Below are 20,821 nucleotides of genomic sequence, written 5' to 3'. Positions count from 1 at the left end.
TGTCAATGGAATACTTTGCCTGACTTTGCAGTGGGTGCAGATACATTGAATGAGTTTAAAGCATGGTTTGATGGGCATTGCATGTAAGCGTTTACTTTCTGTGATAGTGTTTTGACTCCATGGAGGTCTGGTGTTAATAATAATAATAATCATCATCATCATCATCATGCATATCAAGGATTTTGGCCTAGCATGGCCTGTTCCGGTCTTAGAAGTCATCATTGAATCGTTTAAGAGGACGTCCTGGTTTTCTTTTTCCTAATGGTTTGTATTTTAAGGCTTGTTTTGGTAATCTTTCTGTTTTCATTCTTTGAACGTGTTCCATCCATTTATGTTTATATTTTTTAATTTTTTCTATTACTAGTTCTTGGTTTAATTCTTTCATAATTTCTTCATTTCTTTTATGATCAAATAGACTATACTTTGCAGTTTTTCTCATAAACTTCATTTCTGCTGTTATTAATTTTTGTCTTTTTGTTTTATTGTCCAGATTTCACTTCCATACCATAAGACTGGTAGGGCTAATGTATTGTATACTTTTAGTCTGGTTTGTTTTTGAACTAGGTTTGGTTTAAATATAGAGTTAATTACATCTGTCATTTTTAAATATTTTGCAATTTTTACATTTATATCTTTTTCATTTTCATATGTGATCATACATCATAGGTAGTTAAATGAATTCACCTGTTCTAAGATCTTGTTATCTATTACTATTTTAGTTTTTGCTGGATCTTGTCCTTTAAGGCCATAGTTTTTGATTTTCTGTTGATATTATCATATACCATAATCTTTGGTTATCTCATTTAGATCTAAAATAACTTTCTGTAAGTTATCTTCAGAATTTGTAATTATTATTTGGTCATCAGCAGAAAGGGGAGTGCTTAAGTTCACAGTAGGAGAAAGTTTAATACCCTGATGGAAATTTTTATTCCATTTTATATTATTTCATTTAGGTAAATATTAAAAAGGTTGCTGAGAGGGGACATCGAACCCCTTGGTTTATCTCTGTCGTATATGACAGCTCATGATTTAATCTTATTTGTATTTGATTATTTTCATATATACTTATGATAGCTTTTAGGATATTATTTGGTATTTGTCTTTGTTTTAATATGTTAAATAAAATGCTTTTAACTTTGTCAAATGCTTTTTCAAAGTCAATAAAAGCAAAATGTGTTTCTAAATTGTATTCTCTTCTTTTCTCTATTAATAATTTTAGGCAAAAGGCTGGGTCTATACATGATCGTCCTTTTCTAAATCCATTCTGTACTTCTAAAATAAAGTTTTCGGAATATTTCATTAGTTTGCTGTTTAAAATTCTGCTATATATTTTGTAACAGGAATTTAGCATGCTTATACCTCTATAGTTTTTAGTGTTAATAATAATTTAGGTGTTAATAATAATAATAGTTTTTGAATCTAGTGAGTTTCTCTTCTTTATAAAGTACTTCTAGTTCCATTAATTATTTAATGTTGTGAAACAGCTTTGAATCCCACAGACATCTTACAAATCAATTGTAATTCTATTTAATTTTTCTTTATATATTATTGCAGTGGGCTACTATAGGTTAACTTAGTTTTTTATAACCTTTGTATATCAATAGGGTGATTGATCTTACCTCCCTAATCTGTTGTATCTATCCGTGTAAGGAAGAAACCAATTTTCTAGAAGAAAAACCTGTCGCTTTGTTATGAGACTAAGTGTCTCACCTTTAGTTGAAAGGCTGTTTTAAATGTTCTTCACATCCCAGATGAATCCATCTTTTCAACTCAAAGATATTGTCACTGAGTGTTCTGTGGAAATATCTGCAATCTTAATTAAATTATACCTCTTTATAACATATTTATAAACCTATTATATATTTCTATGCATATTTATGATTACAAACCCAGTTTCATTTATTAAATTTACTAATAAAATTTTGATCATTCTGCTATTTTTAGAATAACAGTATGATCAAAATTAAAGTATCCATGTTTAAGGTCTTATGGAGCACCACTCAGTCATCCAAATGCTGCAAAACTTTGCAGGAATACATTTTGCTTCATGTGGAAATGTTATCTGAGGGAAAGAGTTCCAAAAATCACCACTAGGGGTGTTGTAAACACCAAATGCATGGTATTTGCATATCACTCAACTCGGCAGGTGTCAGGAGGATTTAAAAAGATGGACATGGATTTTTCCCTTCATTCTAGTTGTTAATACCATCCATAATGATGGCACTAATCTTTCTACAAAGTGCTTTGCTCGTGAAGCTATACTACCTAAACAATTGCAATGTTGTTTCTGCACTCAGTGAATTTCATCACCTGAACAAATGTCGATGAGGTCAACTATCTCCATGTGCTCTGCAGCAGATGATTAGTTGAAATGGGATCATTGGAAGTTAGACCTGGCAGAGGTTGCAGACCAATTAGTTTGCTACAAGTGAATGAAGTTGCTACTGCCGTTGTGGATCAGGCTGAATAACAGCGTTGGTTCATGTAGTGCACATGCTATATCGAGATACAAAGATGTGCTTCACACAATTGCATGGAAAATTCTATTGAAGATTCTGCATTTCTACAATTCAAGATTACCCTGATACAGGAGTTGCACCCGTAGGACTTTGAAAGTTGACTGACATTTGCTTTAACATTCCTTGCTCAATAGAGTTGGACACTGTGTGACTGTGGATGATTTTTGAAGCTCACTTTTCACCTTAACAGAGCTGCGAATACCCACAATTGCTGGGTAGGTATGAGCTTAAACCTGAATGCAATCCAACAAATTCCTTTGCATTCACCCAAAGTTACTGTCTGGCATGGGTTTACAGCTTCGTTTATTATTGAACCATGCTTCTTTGAGGACATTCATCAGTTTGGGTCCTGTGACCTGCTCAGTTACTGATGAGAGGTATCACAATATAATAAACAATTTTATTGTGACACAACTACAGTAGTGCCTGTTCATGGATTCAGTCATTTTCATGCAGGATAGGACCCCTCCATACATTAGTCAAGAACATTTCATGGAAGCCAGAATGATCAGCCATGCATTTCCCACTGCATGGCCACCTTATTCCCCCTGATCTGACCTCTTGTGACTTCTAGCTCTGGGGGATTTCTCAAAGACAGGGTTTATCAGGATCATCCTGATAAAAATGATATATTTGGTTTAATCCTTTATCCAAGTGTAAGCAAACAAAGTTTGCTCCTGAAGTATTTTCAGGACTGGAACAACTCGTGGTAAAGGTGGTATAAGTTCTGATCACTTGCCTTAATATCCCATAATGCAATGCACATCTTCTTGCAGACATTTATAATGCTATGCATTAAGGAAAGGGATCACTACCCAGACCAGTTTCAACCTTTATTGAGGTCGCATCAGTGGGAGCCAGACCCAGTCCTGAAAATACTTCAGGCACAAACTTTGTTTGCTTACACTTGGATAAAGGATTAAACCAAATATATAATTGGTAACATAGCCAAGTGAAAAAAACTTCCGTCAGCTATCTCTAATCCAGAGAATTTTAATAATAAGATGTTGACACCTTTTCGCAACTGGTATATGGTGATATGACTTCTGCGTTACTTCCACCTTAGTATCACCACCTCTGGGTCTGGCTCCCACTGACGAGAGCTCAATAAAGGTTGAAACCGGTCTGGTTAGTGACCCTTCCCTTAATGCATAGTATTATACATGTCTGCAAGGAGATGTGCTTTGCATTATAGGATACTGAGGCAAGTGATCAGAACTTATACCACTTTTACCACAAGTTGTTCCAGTCCTGAAAATACTTCAGGCACAAACTTTGTTTGCTTATACTTGGATAAAGGATTAAACCAAATATATAATTGGTAGCATAGCCAAGTGAAAAAACTTCAATCATCCTGATAACTTGCCAGCGCTGAAAGACAGCATAACATGGCATGTGTGCAACATCAGTCCCGACCAGCTGTGTTCTGCCATGAATACACTATGCAAAGGCTGCAGTTTGTTGCATACCATGAAGGGCAACACATCGAATGGTACAGCCTTTGAATGTATAATGGAAGTGAATGAAAATGTATTATTTATGCTAATGTTTCTTTTTTCCCTCTTACACACAGAAAAATTACTGTATCTACATTGAGTACAAAATTCACTAACGGGGGTGGGGGGTGCTGTACTATCATACAGCACATCCCTGGTGGTGAATTTTGGAGCTATATTGCTTCTGCATGACACACAATATATTCCTGTAAACTTTTGGATCACTGGGTGGCTCATCAGAAGGCCTTAAACATTGATACTTTAATTTTGATCACCCTGTATCTTCCACCCTTTTTTTTTTTTTAATACAAGAACTTGACATAATCTCAATGATTATATTTTAATTGCCAATGATATTAATTATAAATATAAGTTATGAGATATATATATATATGTATGTGTATTATAAGATATAAATTAAAGCCACCTTTTTTTTTTTATTGTCGCTTTTATTTATACTCTAAACTGACTAATGTCGAATTAATTTTAAAATATATCAGGTAACTGAGAGATTAGCAGACTAGAATGGTAAGAATGGATTTGAACACTATAAATATTAGTGAAATCTGTACATTTTGTTATTATGTGAAATGCTATTACAAATTGACAATGTCTGTTTATTTTTTAGTGATGAAGAGGACGGGTTGCAGCAACACACTCTGGCTTCGCAGTAAATGGTTTAGCTTAAAAAAGCAACCAATGTGCCAAATATTTTGCATGCATAAAATGTGTACTTATTTCAACATTTGAGGGTTAATGTTTTTTCTGTGTAATATTTTCAAATTTTTTTATATATATATATATATATATATATATATATATTCATTTAATTTATTTGTGCAATTATTTATGAATCATATCATCATCATGCTACACATTTCGTTATTAACTTGCTGTTGTAATTTATATATCAAGATGTATATATGTGTCATCTCACTGCACATACTTTTCCTTCATGTCACTTCATTTCTCTGTAATGATCTGTAAAGAATACCCCATTAGATTAGTACATTTTAATCTTAATAGCAATGTTTATATATTTTCTTGCCATTTAAAATAAAATCATAATATAAATTCATATTTTAAATAAGAAAATTACTGATCTAGTATTCTTTTAAATTTCAAAGAGTGCTCACATTCATATATTAAATTAAAATGTTCTTGCAGGTGGCATGTTTCACCATAATGATTTTTCTTTCCCCTACTTAATTTATGTATTTGAATACTGCTGTAGTAAAAATATGACTAAATTCTTTACTCCAGTATGAGTAAATATCCTATCAGTAATTATTAAAGAAATGTTTTTTTATTTTATTTTAATTCATATATATATATATATATATATATATATATATATATATATATATATTTAAATTCTTATTAGATGTAAAATTTTATATATTCAAACAGTCAGATGCAAGATATCTCATTGATAATATAGTACATATCAAAGCATATTTTTGTTAATGAATTAAATTCATTTATTATGCTAAAATGTAGCTATTTATTTATTATTCTTTTTTTTGCCACTGGTCTCACTCACTCAGCACATGCACACATACACATAAAATAATTCTGTTGGTAAGTTTTGTCACTAATCATTAGTCATTACTGTGTTTTAGATATTTTTGAATATTTTGCATATATTTTATTTTTGGTTTATTACTAAGTTTTCATATTTTTTTAAATAATTTTTATTCAGTATTTTAAAAGGACGTACTTTTGAACAGTATTTTTTTCCGAAAATTTTGCTTGCTATTAATAGCAGCTTAAAATATTCATATTAAAATCAAAGTAAATTATGCTTGTCTTGTTGTAATTTCTTTATATTGACATAGCCTTAAAATGTTTAGAAATATAATTTCTGTTAAAAGCCATTTTCAGAATTACATCAGCATACCTCAGGACATATTGAAAAAGTATATTGTTAATAGCACAGAGAATGCATTTAAATTTGCAATTAAAAACAGATCTATCACCTAGTCAAGGAATTTTTGCATTGAATCTTTTGATTTAGTGATAGTTCAGCAGATCTAACTTCTAGTCAAAGAATGCAAACTATGCACTTATATTTGAGAGTCAAAGTCGATATGTCCATTCAAGTTTTAATTTGTCCTACAAAATTTCTTCAGTCCATTCTTTTATTTGTAAATAGTGTATTATTATTGTTTTCAGAGAAAGACTTCAGACTTATTGAAAACTGATGTGCTCTAATTTTATTACATTTTCAGTAATCATATATCTTTGGGAGAAAGATATGTGATTAATGACTGGAAGATATTCTTTCCATTAACTCTTTAAGAAATGAATGTGAAATTAAAATTTTGGATTAGCTGTTATTTTGTTGTTGAAAATCAATGACTGGCATGATTCATTATGCAAGATAAGATGAGGTGGTTCACAATCTGGGGTTATTAGTTTTGTACTCTGTTTTATATTTATTCATTAAAAAAAAACAAAAAAAAACATTCTGGATGAGGAGAGGTAAGGGTTGAGCAATAAATATAATTGTCCAGATATAAGGCAACAAAAGCTGCCAGTTAGGATTTCATATTATAATGTGTAAGAATCCAAGACAAAGAGTTTTAGAATCCTCTTGGGTGTGTGCTTATTTCATTAGTCTGAAGAATGATATCTTTCCTTTGGTTGAGGGATCCAGTTTCAATCCATCTAGGATAAAAGAAAAATTGAAAAGAACTTTTCAGGTGAAGGTGAGTTAGTTGGTCTTATGTAAAGATGGCAGATTATTTTTCTTCACAAAACAGACAAAATTGCTATAGAACACCTGAAATTGGTAGATATAATTATACACCTCTCATTGTCTTAGTTGCTTCAGCATAATCCTAAATTAATGCATAGTAGGTTGTTTGAAAACCCACTAATTAATGTTTGTAACACTCAAAAAAAAGTAGAAAATTATTTTTGTGTAATGCAAGGAGCATATATTTCTGACTTTTAGGGCAGAATTCCTGATTATATATATTTATACCATAGGTATTCAGCCTTTCATGGGCAAGCTTACGTGCTATAAAAAGAATAACGAAGTATTCAGGAAAGCTGTATTTAAAGAAGTTAAATAAAACTTCCTCTGGGACAAACTGCATATATGTGATTTCTTTTTAACGAAACAATTCTGTGATTTTTCAGCAGAGTATTTCATATTCTTTTTTACTAAATAGCTTAAGGAAATTACAACATATACTAGGATATACATCAAAATAAATGTTAATACACTTCCAATATTTCAGCAACATCACTTTGCCATTTTCACAGGAACTTAAAAACAAGACACTTGGAGACAATGGAGTCATTAAGACACTACACAACAGGGCTAAACTTATCTGTTCAAATGACAATGCCCCAACCACAGAAACTAAACCACATTCTCCACACTTTCTTAGCCAATGGCAACCCCCCCCCCCAAAAAAAATATTGAAACCAATAAATGACACCCCCCCCACAACAAGGATTACTCTAAATCCATCACCATACCCTATATCCGAGGCACCTCAGAAAAAATTACAAAAATCCTAAAAAAAAAACATGGCTTAATGTCTTGTTACAGACCATATAAAAAATTGGCATCCCTTATCCGCTCTACTAAAGACCAACTTCCCCCCCTCCTCCCTAGACCTACCTGGTGTATACCAGGTCCCTTGCAGCTGTAAGCTGTCCTACTTTGGCCAAACAGGCAGGACAGCTGATATCGGAATTTCAGAACACAAAAGGACTACATCCGGTTTCACCAATACAGCCACTCTGGTCTTACAGACCATGCGCTGGATACCTGCCATAGAATACAGTGGAAGAAAGCCATGATAATACACCATAGTAAATTCAAATACGAAAGGCATTTCATGGAATCAGCCTCAGCCCTAAGAAACAATCCAAACCTCAACAAATTTGGTTGCATAAGAATGCTCCAAATTTGGGAAACCTACATCAGAAGACCTTCAGCCCAATCGCCAAGAATACCAACATTGCCCGCTATGGGACATCATCAGGACTTTTAGGAGAAAGAATAGCTTCCTGCTTCATCCTCATTTACTGTGTTGTGCTTGCATGCACGTGTCTTGTTTTTAAGTTCCTGTGAAAAAGGCAACATGACGTTGCCGAAATATTGGAAGTGTATTAAAATTTATTTTAATGTATATCCTAGTATACGTTGTAATTTCCTTAAGCTATTTAGTAAAAATGCATAACCAATGCCTAAGCCTTTCCACAAGTATTTCATATTCTACCTTTTTTTTCTTTTAATTTATTGTTATATTTTAATTTAAAATTATCATTATTCAAATAAAATAAAAAGGAGGGAGTTAGTGGTTGAGTCATGTCATATACCTGTTGATTTTGCATTTCGAGGATTCTACCTCGCATTCATTTTAAAGTTATTTGGTAAAGGAACAAATAAATCATTAGTTTAATTTTCCCTTGTCCATAGTGTTTAAAAATTCTAAACATTTCTTTGAATCGGTGTGTATGTGGCAGGAAGATTATCTCTTCTTCATTTAGGTAGGGATAAGAAATCAAATCGTGTCATACTTGTATACAGATTGGTTTGCTACTCTTGTCATGCTGATTTCATATGGCTCTTGGATTTACCTTGTCTTATTTCATCTTGTTCATCGAAAGGTTTAAGAATAAAAATTAAAAGAGGAATGAATTAATAAGTTTAATATAGTTTTATAGAAAGCATGTGGAAATTATAAAATTTTATTTGCATACTACTGAAAAAATATCATGTTGCTTGAGAATTTTGTTATTAAGTAGACATCTTTGAAAATCATTTCAAAGATATATTTAACTCATATTAGAAAGCCATGAAAGAAAATAACATTAATGAAATGTGATATAATAACATAGAGTAATATAAATTGCCTTATCTATCATATTTAAGTATTGGTTTTTTGTGTATTATAAGATATATATTCTGCTCTGAATAGAGTGACTTTGGTTTCAACTTGGAAATCACTGATTCAGTCCATGGTAATAATAATACCATAGACTGAATTTTATTTCAAGGATACCGTCAGAACATTACCTTTCTTTGAACCGAAGTTCAATTTTTCTATGTTTTATCTCTTTTATAACACAGGAAATATAACTTTTTCTTTTCTTTTCTTTTTTTAAATATATCACCGTGAAAGCAAGTTGTTTTTAAAAAAATCTAAAAGTGTTATGTAAGAATGCATTCATCTTTCATTATAGCTAATGCTCATTACAAACTCATGCATACTATTACAAACTACTGAAAGTTCCAATCAAAGGCCCATTAGTCACAATTCTGTATTAAAGGAGATTCACTATGTCAGACTATTCATTATGACTATTTCTAATGTCTCTACAATTTCACTGTTGGGAGAGTTAACTCTAATTAAGCAATGTGATATGCTTTATTATTTCTTGAGAATTCATGAAGGTTACAGCCACATTGCAATAGCATATTCATTATGAAGAGAGAAAAATATTTTTTATAATATGTAAAATTAAACATACAGAACTTGGACTCCTTCATTATGTACTTAACACACAAATTATTCTACATCAGAATTTTATGTTGTACTGCATTCCCAGTGTGTTTTGAAAGTGAAACTGTTATTCACACACAATAATGAACTATATCCTCCCTCACTGAGTCTTTGAACTCCCTGGAAGTGACAAATAATAATATATGCAGATTAAAATTAAAATGTAAAACTTTTAATATTATTATTGTTATTAAAGATGCAAAAAAGAGTTCAAAAACTTGATTGAAAAGAAGGAAGTGATTTAAATTTTCTTTTATATTTTTTTAATGTGACTCTTGAAAGACTTTAAAGTCTTTCAGCACCCTGTAGTACATTGGTATGATATATATGTGCTATGATTTTCACCCCTCCCCAATAACTGAAAAGTATGTGTGTGTGTTTTAGACCAAATATTTAACTTTTTTCAAGCCACTTTCATTCCTTGGTAAATGTGGTAGACTCTCACCTGAAATTGGCAATGAAATTTACCCACCTAATTGCATCTATGATGCATTAATATAATAGTTGGATCTCTATTAAATCAATTTTTTTTTTAATTTCATTAATATGGTGTGCCATTTTTAAATCTTCTAGAAGTCAAAAAATACATGTACAGTCAACTATTAGTTTAGCAGACTTGTAGAGACTGCATGAATAGTTTGTTATAGTGAATTTCCTCTAGAATAGCATTGTGCCTTTTACAGACACCATTATAATGGTGTCTGTAAAAGGCACAGTCAATTGTATATGAATCACTTAATTTCTTATCATATGTATTAGAGAACAGTAGTGATATTCACAATGACTTAATCAATAGATCAGTGTTTCCCAAACAACTTTGATTACCAGTTTTTTAACTAAAAAATTAATATTTTTTAGTTATACAAATCCAACATACATACAGTAGAAACAAAAATTATGAATTTTAAATTTTTAATAAAAAAAACATTAATAACACAAATGAAATTGTGTCTAATGGGAAGAGTTAGTTTGATGAAATCCAGCTCTATATTTGTTGTTTTTATTCAGAGATGGAGGCAAAACCTCAAGAAGACAATTCATAACACAAACATGATTAAACATGTATAGATGTACACACAGGTGGTGAAACAATCACTGAGTGCTGTTACAATTTGAGATGCAAGTGATTCCAAAATTTAGAAGAGAGTTCTAACCACATGGTTCAAACTATTTGAATTTAAACTTTTAATGCAAACAGTTTGAACCACATGGTTGGAAAGTGATATGCCATCAACCAGATACAGCTGTGACAAAAGTTAGTTAATATATGCCAAAAGACACATTTTGTTTGAAACTTCCTTTTTAGTTACTGAAAAATTAATTACAGAGTAAACCTCTACTGATTTGCAACAATACAGCAAAAAATAAATAAATAAAAATTAGAAAAAGTGATCAAAATGAAAAAAAAAAAGTACCCTGTATTCCCTAAAAGCCTCTGCTCTATCCCTGGAGGTATGCATTTCATGCTTTGCGAAACAAGGAATTAGATCTGTCTGTGAAAACTCTTTCTTATTCTAAATATAGCTTTTGTGTTTGTTTTTTTGTTATTATAGGCACCAGCTGTCATACTTGTTCTTGAAGTCATTCGCACTACTTGCACACACAGTATTCAATAGCAATCCATTCCAGTCATGCACCACTCTGAGAGAAAAGTCTGGATCTCACCCCTTTCTTGATTGCGTTCATTCTTGTTTTCCAAGGATGCCCTCTTGTCCTTTCTCTGCCCTCCATAAAATGAAAAATTCCATCAAGAAATGATGGAATTTTTCATTTCTTGATGAAATGAAAAATTCATCAAGGCCTTGTAAAGAGGAAAAATTATATCTTTACATGTTAGAGTTCGTTTCAGCATTGCAATTATCCTCTGAGTTGTATTTGCAATCTTTGCTATATGCCTCTTTAACTTCAACTTCCTGATCACTTTCTTCTAGCATAATCCCACTAATATAATATGACATTAGATATCTAATCTCACTGAAGTGCATGATTTTACATTTATTAACTGAACTGACAGCCATTTTCCCATGCCTACAATTCCAACCTATTGAAATCCTTCTACAAGTGCTGCATATCAGCCGCATTCCTGATTGTCCTGCCTATCTTTGCATCATCAGCAAATAACTGTATGTCACTTGTCAAATCCTTCCCAGTGTCATTAATATACAGATTGAACAGCAGTGGACCAAGGATTGATCCTTGTGGTACACCACTGGTTACCTTAAATCGCACAGACTCGCATCCCCTAAATATCACATTTTGATATCTGTCAGTGAGTCAGCCGTCCTCTTATTCATGCTAATATTTTATAATCCAATCCCATATTTTCCAATTTATACAACAGTCTTCCCGCTGTTGTCTGACAGCTGGAAGAATACAGTCTGACAGCTGTATTCTGTCAAAAGCCTTATCAAAGTACTGGTGTATCATGGTGTATTCATTCCTCTTTGTCTAACTCAATGATAACATGATTATAGAATGTGAGAAAGTTACTAAAACTTGACTTTCCCTTAGTAAATCCATGCTGCTCATTGCAAATTAGAGATTCTCTGTTAACCCATTTCTGAATGCAAACCCTAATCAACTTTTCCAAAATCTTTGCCACCTCTTCAGAAATACTAATAGGTTGATAGTTGGATTCATCAGTTTTTACACCACCCTTGTGCAATTGAATTACCATATATATTTTTTCCATTCCTGTGGAATCTTATGTTCGAACATTTTTATTAACAACAAACCAATGTCAGAAATTATTCTTTTTATTTTCTAACAAAAAAAAAAAAAGTAATGGTATATAGTTGGAATATGCTTTTGCTCTTAATGCTGTTGCTGTAACATTATGGTATTGTCATTTGAGTATAGTATAGTATTATATAACGAAATTTATTCACCAAATTTGATCAGTTTAACTCTGTTTATGCATTCAGAGATAATAAATAAGCAGTCAATAAGGCAACTGTTATGGTAGTTCAAAGTGCTTAATGATGGCCGCTGGTTTTTATGATATGTATGTTTTTTGCTACTGCAATAGTTGTCTTGTTGTCTGTTTTGTTTCCCATGTATAACTGCTTTTAGGTGCTGTTCTTTGAACTGCTTCAGCTTGTGATTATACAATGCCTGCAAGCAAATACTTGTTTGTAGGCAGTTTTTTATCCTCCAGTATTATCTTTAGCCACTCAGTTGGCTTTCAGTGACATTTTATGTGCTACATCTGTAAATTATGTGTTCTGAGATGGTTTATTTCTGTTTTTTGTGAAAATAATTCCTAGTCACTTCTGCTTAAAATTAGCTAACTCAACCTCCCGAAAAAGATCTTTAAAACTTCTTCCCAGTATTATGATGGAATTTCAAACTAAATCTTTCCAGTCATGTGATGCCTGCTATGCCTCATAATAAAGCAGTGTATCAAAGCATGGAAACATGTATATGTTTCAGTGCTTTTGCATATAGTAAAAGTTAAATTCATTACTGGTCAGTTTTGAAGATAGTGTAACAAGCTTGTTTTTAATGTAACAAGTTGCACAATTCATAACTGATGCATTGTCAATATAATAATGTTAAATATTGGAATATTTTTCAGTTGTAGCAACAGTGCTATCCCACTATAATGTACATTTGGACCCTTATACTATAAGGGTATATTTGGACATTTTATGAAATTTCATAAATATGTTATATTTGTTTTTTGTGACTGAACAGTGCAGGGGAAGTGAATCTAAATGTTATATAAGCATGATTTTAAAGACACTTGTGAAACAAATAACTGATTTTAACAACTATATAAAGAAAGCTTGAATGATATTAAAGAAATGATGTTGAGCATGATATTAAATGGCATGGAAATATGGATTACTCAGTCACAGAATAGTTGATCATTATCATTACATATTAAAATTGATAATAGAATGCTACTTAGGATACATTGTACTAAAAATATAAAAAAAAACATTTACACTTATTGAGAATAAGACTTCCAACTTTTTGATAAATAGCCATTCTGATCAGGATTGGACATGCAAAAGATCCTCAGAGATCTCTTTAAATAGTTATTCAATTTTCGAAATGGCACCAAGAGATATGATGTGCCTTCAGCTAAAGGATTCTGTGATCGATCTGTATTAGCTTCATGCGTGCATGACCAGAATTATACGATAAACTCATAGTGGATGTAGTGTTGGTGCTCTTGAAGTCTCTTCTGATATGAACTTTTTTTTTTTTTTAAAGAATATGTGAGACAGCATTCATTCACAAGACACTTAGTAAACTCTTGGAAGAAACAGCAGCAAAAAAATCCTTGGTAGATAGAAATAAGGTGAAAAGAAGGTAGGCATAAGGTTGTGTTTTCTTAGAATTCTTGAGATTGGTTCAGTAATGTAGAGAATTGGAACCTTACATTCAACATTAGAGTTACAGGAGTCAGACCCTGAGTGTGTCAGCTGGGTTTTTATTTTATTTATTTTTTTGATAATAGGATGACCAATTTTGATAATAGATTGGTGATGTCCTGTTATCAGTTCTAGCATTCTTGGCTTGTACCATGAATACGAAATCCATGGTTGGTTAGTTTTGAACTAGTCATAATTCACTGATTATTTTCAGATAATAAGTGAATTATATTTTCAGATCTGAAAATCTGTACTTTGACTCCATTTAATGTCATTAAATCATTAAAACTTTCTTATGTATACACATTTTAAAATCAGATGTATATACTTCATTGGTGACTGGCTGTGGAGTGAAGGACTGATAATACCAAGTTGTCTATAGAGAAAGAGACAGAATCAACTAATAAACATATTCGTGAATAGTTCAAGTTGACATGCTGGATATACAATGATGTGCCGTATCATCTATAAATGTTGCAATTAACTGCACTCAGGAGAGCTGCATTCACATTAATTTAATTGTGTGTTTACTTTTCTGGCATTCTTTGTAGCATTCTTTTCTTGGCCACATAGTATGTGCAGTTGAGATAGGCATTATGCATTAATTAACAAATTGTAAATTAGCATTTAAATTTTGAACTGTACCAAATCTCTTAAGGGTGTTATCATAAGAAGTTTTAAGGGAGATAAGTTGTGAACAGTATACACCAGCTGTCATTTTTGGTCTATTCATTTATATCACACTGTGTAATCCTATATACTAGTGTTTGTCATTACAGGTATACAGTGATGAACATTACACATTGCGACTATATCTTTCACCGATGGAACAGACTATTTTTCATAACCTTGATTAACAAAACTGCAGTATATTATTGGCACACTATGTTGACACTGTGTTTTGATTCAGTGTTTAGTCTGGATCAAACACAGCACATGTATGTTACTAACAATTATTAGTAACATGAATGCACTACACCATGTAATTTAATTAACATTTTTGCAGTATAAATGCTAAGCAGAAATGCACTTAATTACTGCATTTCCTGCTTGATTCTCAGGCAGTTTTTACCAATTCAGATATTTAAGCAATTATAATGAACAGACATTATAAACAATTTTTCCGAGTATTGGGAAGCCTTGTTAAAATTTCATTATGTGCATGTGCACATATAAACACACATCCATTTTGAATTGTTATGTAGACATATGAGATATTTAAGTGTCTAATATCGATCTAGTTTTGCTGTAAAGAGGCTTTTTAATAAAAATATTTATCACAAGAGCTGGCATGGTTCTTTTAAAACTAAAACTAGGCGATCCTCTATCATGAAATTAGAACACTAAAATTTTTTCAGCTTTTAAGATGATTACTTTCCAGCACAAACTAAACAGTGTAAAAAAAAAAAAGGTATGTGTGTGTGACTAATTAATACGGAAGGGTTAATTTAAACTTATACTGGATAAATTTTAACTGTGTAACAATTCAGGACTATTAAAACTAAACAGTGTAAAAAAAAAAAAGGTATGTGTGTGTGACTAATTAATACGGAAGGGTTAATTTAAACTTATACTGGATAAATTTTAACTGTGTAACAATTCAGGACTATTTTCATCTTTCCTATCCACTGTTCATATGTAAATTTACAAATTTGAAAGGGTCACTACAGGCTGTTTCACTTACTGTGTGGAATTATTGTTATATGGAAAAATTAATAGCATTCCAAATAATTAAAATGTAATTTTTTTACAAAGTTTGTATAATTATTTTTTTATGAAATATCTACTTGTCAATAAGGAGCTGTATATGTGGAGCATTATGTAAAAGTAAGATATGTCCTCTTGACCTTTTTTGGTAAAGATATGTGAAAGTTAAGAAATTTTGAGTGATAAAAATGATTATTTGGTATAAATACTATTTTACATTCTTAAGTTTAGTAGTTAATTCCTGGTTCTTAGAAATAGGCAATGGTTACTTGGAGCATTTTATAGTTGTAATCAGCTATTATAAATAAAAGTATATATTAAAAGTTTGAAATGTGTAACATTATAATATTTTTATGTATTTCTGGTATGGATGGTTGAAATAGCAATATAAATTGCTACTTCAAATAAAAATATGTCTGTTTTTGACTTGTGAATAAAAGTAAGAGTTTAATTGTGAACTTGAAATCTACCTCAGGCTGTATACCTGAACATATTGCCTATGTTTATCAGTGAGTTTACACTGATGTGCTGCCTTTTTTCAGACAGCGTAATTGCATTATAACTAATTAAATGATCAATTACTTAATAAGGCAAACTACTGAGATGCTTTAAATATTTTATAAATGCACATTGAATATCTTTTTTATAAATTATCAAAAGATTAGTAAGCATAATGGAATTTAGACTCTGTTTTCAGCATTTATTTTATATGGCATTGTATTTATACTTGTTACTGAGTATAATGCATTACTTTTTCTCTCTTATTGTATTTTGTATAATTGCAATAAAAGGCTCGCACCTTTATATGTTAAGTTTTATGTGCTATGCATACATTTTACATCAACAATATATGACAATATAATTTGAAGTTATATTAAACTACACTAGTGGCCAAAATTATGGAAACGTTTTGAAAAAAGTATTTCTGAGGTTTGTTGGCTCATAACACTGCTTTTTTTTTTGAGTAATACCATAAAATTATATATCAATGGAAAGATAATTTAATCAAGAATCTAATGCAATAACTTTTATGAAGGATTTTTTATTAGAACAGCAGTTATAAAGAAGAAAAGTGAAACAAAAAATGAGATATTCAAAAATTCTCACAATGTGAGTTTAATACTTAGTTGGGTAACCTTTAGCATTAATTACAGCCGTACAATGCCTTCCTATGGAGTGAACCAAATTAGTTTTTTAGTTCTGCAGCTGTTATAATGTGAAACCAAGATTGAATTATTGCTTCTATTAATTGGGTTTTAATTAATTAATCTCAGATGGTATGGTCACTTAAATAGAATGGGAGAGGAAAGATTAGCAAAACAAGTGTTCTCTGCCAGGTTGGCAGGAAAACGACCCAGAGGAAGACCAAGATATAGGTGGATTGATACGGTACAAAGTGCCTTAGACGATAGAAATATAAGATCTGATAATGTTGGAGTCTTGACAAGTAACAGACTGATTTGGAGGAAAATTGTAGATAGGAAGTTAGTAATGATGTAATTTTTTCATGTAGTACTGTCATATCCTGTACACCCCTTGAGGGTACATGGCAGGAATTTGATGATGATGATGATGATTAATTGGGTTTTATTGCTGGGGTTGCTTCTGGCTAACAAGTTTCTTTAGTTGGCTCCATAGATTTTTCGTCTGAGCTATTCCCAGGCCATTCCAGCAGTGGAATGTGATTATCTTGAAACCACTTTTTGCACACAGCAGCAACATGACATGGAGCTAAATCCTGTTGAAATATAAATGCTTGATTATCTTGGAAAAAATCACGTGCAGAAGGCGTCAGTTTGGGCTCAAGTATTTCATTTATGTATTTTTGGGCATTTATATTCCCATTAATCATGCAAATTCTGCCCACACCTTTTGATGTCATACAACCCCAGATCATAACACTAAGTGGGTGTTTCACGATAGGTGTAATGCAATCAGGATGCAAATCTTCTCCGTACATATTTTATGCCATCACTACTAAACAGGGAGATTTTGGTCTCATCACTCCAAGTACACTGTCCCATTGTTCTGCTGTCCAGTTAACATGGGTTTTAATCCAGTTTAATCTTTTCAACCTTTGTTTGAGAGATAAAAATGGCTTTTTTCATGGAATTCTAGCATTTAGACCAAATTCCTGCAGTCTGCGCCAAACAGTCCTTGCACTCAACTTCACATTGTATTGCGCATTTCATCTTGTATATATCCAGATGATTTTCTTCTGTCACGTAGGCACAGTCTCTCAATTCTTCTATCATCACTTGCTGTTGTGCACCTTTTCCTGCCTTTACCAGTCTGGTTTTGTAGTGACTGAGTCTCCTTATACCTCTTTAAAAATTTAGAAATGCCACCTTTGGTTAACTTTCCTCCAATTTTTTACTCTAATTTCTTCATAACTGTAGCCTGTTCACTTAATAGTACTATTTTACATTGCTTTCTGGGTGACCAGTCAACTCTTTGTGCCATTTCTTTAATTTTATTAAGTTTTACAAGCTCACTAAATGAAAAAACAAAAAAAAAAACCCAACCAACTTGATAACAGTCACCTAACAGACTGACAAATGTTCTCTCAGCTCCAATACATGACATCAATAGCTGAATCCTAATGTGACCTTATTGGCTCATTGCCAAAGTGTAAGGGAATTATTGGCTCCTCAGACCAAACATTTTTAATTTAAGCTCCATAAAAGAGGCTCTAAGTCAGAAGCAGCAAATTATAGGCCAATCAGCATCTCAGGGGTGGTAGTTAAGATATTGGAGAAATTGGCAAAAGAATTCAGGATTGGGTGGATAGGAATATGGTTAATTAATTATTGTATGATGATACAGTGGCTGTGAGTCCCCTTTTACGGGGATGTACGGCATCTCGGTTCACCCAATTTTATCCAAGCTCAGAACCAGCATAGTTGACGAATCAGGCCTATGGTTCAGTCAGTATTCCTGACTGTAATCTCTGTGTGTTCACGGGACTGGTTTGCCTGCTTACAGGATGAAAAACCCCAGATAAACTGGCGGACAAAACCCTGCTGTCCATGCCCAAGACTGGCTAACTTGGCTATGGCTGAGGAAGATCGTTAAGCTCCCTTGTCATCGACGGGAATTGAACCTAGGACACTCCTTCCCCATGCAAGGTTGCGAAGCTCAAATCCACTAGGCTAACTATGTGGACAGGAATATGGTTATAAGGGATAACATGGTTCTGTGAAGTGTAGATCTTGCCATAGTAATTTGCTTGCTTTTTTCATAATCAAGTGACAGTGGAGCTGGATAAGGGAAATGGCTACTCAGTAATGCTATTCTGCAACAGCATTTGACTAGATTCCACATAGAACTATTGTTGCAAAGTCTAGCTGTTGTATAAATTGGAACAAATGGGGATAGATATGAATTCAGTGGTTTGAATTAGAGGGCTGATGGACAAATATTAAAGAATGGTGTATAGAGGAGTTGAGTCCAGGAGGGATTGCTTAAGAGTCGAAGCCAAATAACTGGGAGGAAACCTCCAAATTGCCTTTCAGGAATGCAGAGAACTGAATAGGACTTCTGACATAATGTTCAATCCTCACCTTCATGTAGTGCACCCTGTTAATAGGTATCTACTGGGTACTGGACGAACAAGGATGGGCTGGCAATTTGGGGTGGTAGTTAAGATAGTAATATTTTATTAATAATATTTTATTAATTGCCAATTAATAAAATTAATTGGGACTTATCTGCCAAATTATACTTTCTATTGGCTCAACATGATGAGATTTCATGCTGGTTGGGGGCATTGCCCAGTTAAACAAGGTCATGCTGTTTTCATCAGGGAACCAGGGTGAACAGTGAAAACGCAGCTACTGGAACAAACTCCAACTCAACACCTAGAAGAAGAATATAATTAACATCAGAAGAACCAAAGATAGGAAAAATCAATATAAGGAATATTAATGGAAAGGAAATCAAACTTGCAGATTTGGAAAAGTACCATGTTGACATAATTGGCATTACAGAGACATAGAAGACAAAACACAGGTGTAATATTATAAATAAGTATAGGATTTTATTTTCAGGCAATAATGATCAAGGAAAGGCAGGAGTAGCAATAGCATTCAAACATGAAGATAAACTTCTTAATTAAAAGGCAGTTTCAAATGGACTTATTTGTGCCTATGGTCCCACAGAAGGTTCTAAGAAAGAACTGGAGGAATTTTTGGAGTCATTAGAACAGGCAGCTGACAAAGAAAATGGAAAAGTTGTCCTTGTTGGAGATCTGAACAGCAGAATACAAAATGAATCGCCAAACGTATAGGGAAATTTGAAGAAATGGGCATAGCTAATAATGGTAAGTATTTACTGGACTTCTGCTCAAGACATGGACTAGTCATTACTAACACCATGGTTCAACATAAAGATGTACACAAGTTCACATGGAGAGAAGAAATAAGAAAAGCCTCATTGACTACATCATTGTTGATAGTGCTGTTTCAGGATACAAGAGATTTGAAATTGGAAGTGAACATTACTTAGTACTAAGCAGAATAAAAATGGATATCACATTGAAAAGAATAGTATATAAAAAGTTTTTTAAAAAAATTAAAATTGAGCAGCTTTTACAGGTAAATTGTAGACTCAATTATGCAAACATTGAAAAATATTTTGCAGCAGTTTGAAAATAAGAACCAAATTTGAGTCTCATTAGCAAACTGAAGAAGACATGAAGGGTAGATCTTGCCATAGTAATTTGCTTACTTTTTTATAATCAAGTGACAATAAGGGAAATGGTTATACAGTGATATTGCTAGACTTTGCAACAGCATTTGACTAGATTCCACATAGAACTGTTGTTGCAAAGTCTAGCTGTTGCATAAAGTGGAACAAATGGGGATGGATATGAATCTGATGGTTTGAATTAGAGGACTAGGGAGATGATTCAGCTAGGGAGGTAGTGGTGAAATTGTCTGCAAGGATATAAAAATAAGAACAATATGATGGACACAAGAAGATAAAGAAGCAGTCCTGGAAAAGAAGAAAGCATACCAAAAGTTCCTTGCAAATAAGTCAGCAGATGCCTTAAAAGAATACAGAGGGAAATGTAAGCAATCTAAGCTATGTGTAAAAGTAGCTAAATACAAGTCATAGGAAGAGTGGTAAAAATATACTGCTAGCCTGATTGGCTGAGCAGTGAGCATATTTGCTCTCCAGCTAAAAGG

At 32.5% G+C, this 20,821-nt stretch overlaps 1 protein-coding gene across 1 annotated transcript in view; it reads left to right on the top strand.

Annotated features, from left to right (window-relative positions):
* The window catches only part of LOC150110354 (uncharacterized), a 152,663-nt gene extending 147,703 nt beyond the window's left edge, over nucleotides 1-4,960 (top strand). The window contains exon 7 of the mRNA XM_090393200.1: nucleotides 4,644-4,960. Coding sequence (XP_090249326.1) covers nucleotides 4,644-4,689 — 46 coding nt within the window. The 3' untranslated portion in view covers nucleotides 4,690-4,960. The remainder of the gene's footprint in view (nucleotides 1-4,643) is intronic.
* The last annotated feature ends 15,861 nt before the right edge of the window (nucleotides 4,961-20,821 follow it).

The sequence above is a fragment of the Typopeltis vanoorti genome, chromosome 1 (genome assembly GCF_054136105.1).
Source record: "Typopeltis vanoorti isolate ZY-2024b chromosome 1, IOZ_Tvanoo_1.0, whole genome shotgun sequence".
Classification (NCBI taxonomy): Eukaryota; Metazoa; Arthropoda; class Arachnida; order Uropygi; family Thelyphonidae; genus Typopeltis; species Typopeltis vanoorti.
The sequence above is the reverse complement of the archived record's forward strand: the minus strand, read 5'-3'. Positions and strand labels throughout refer to the sequence as shown.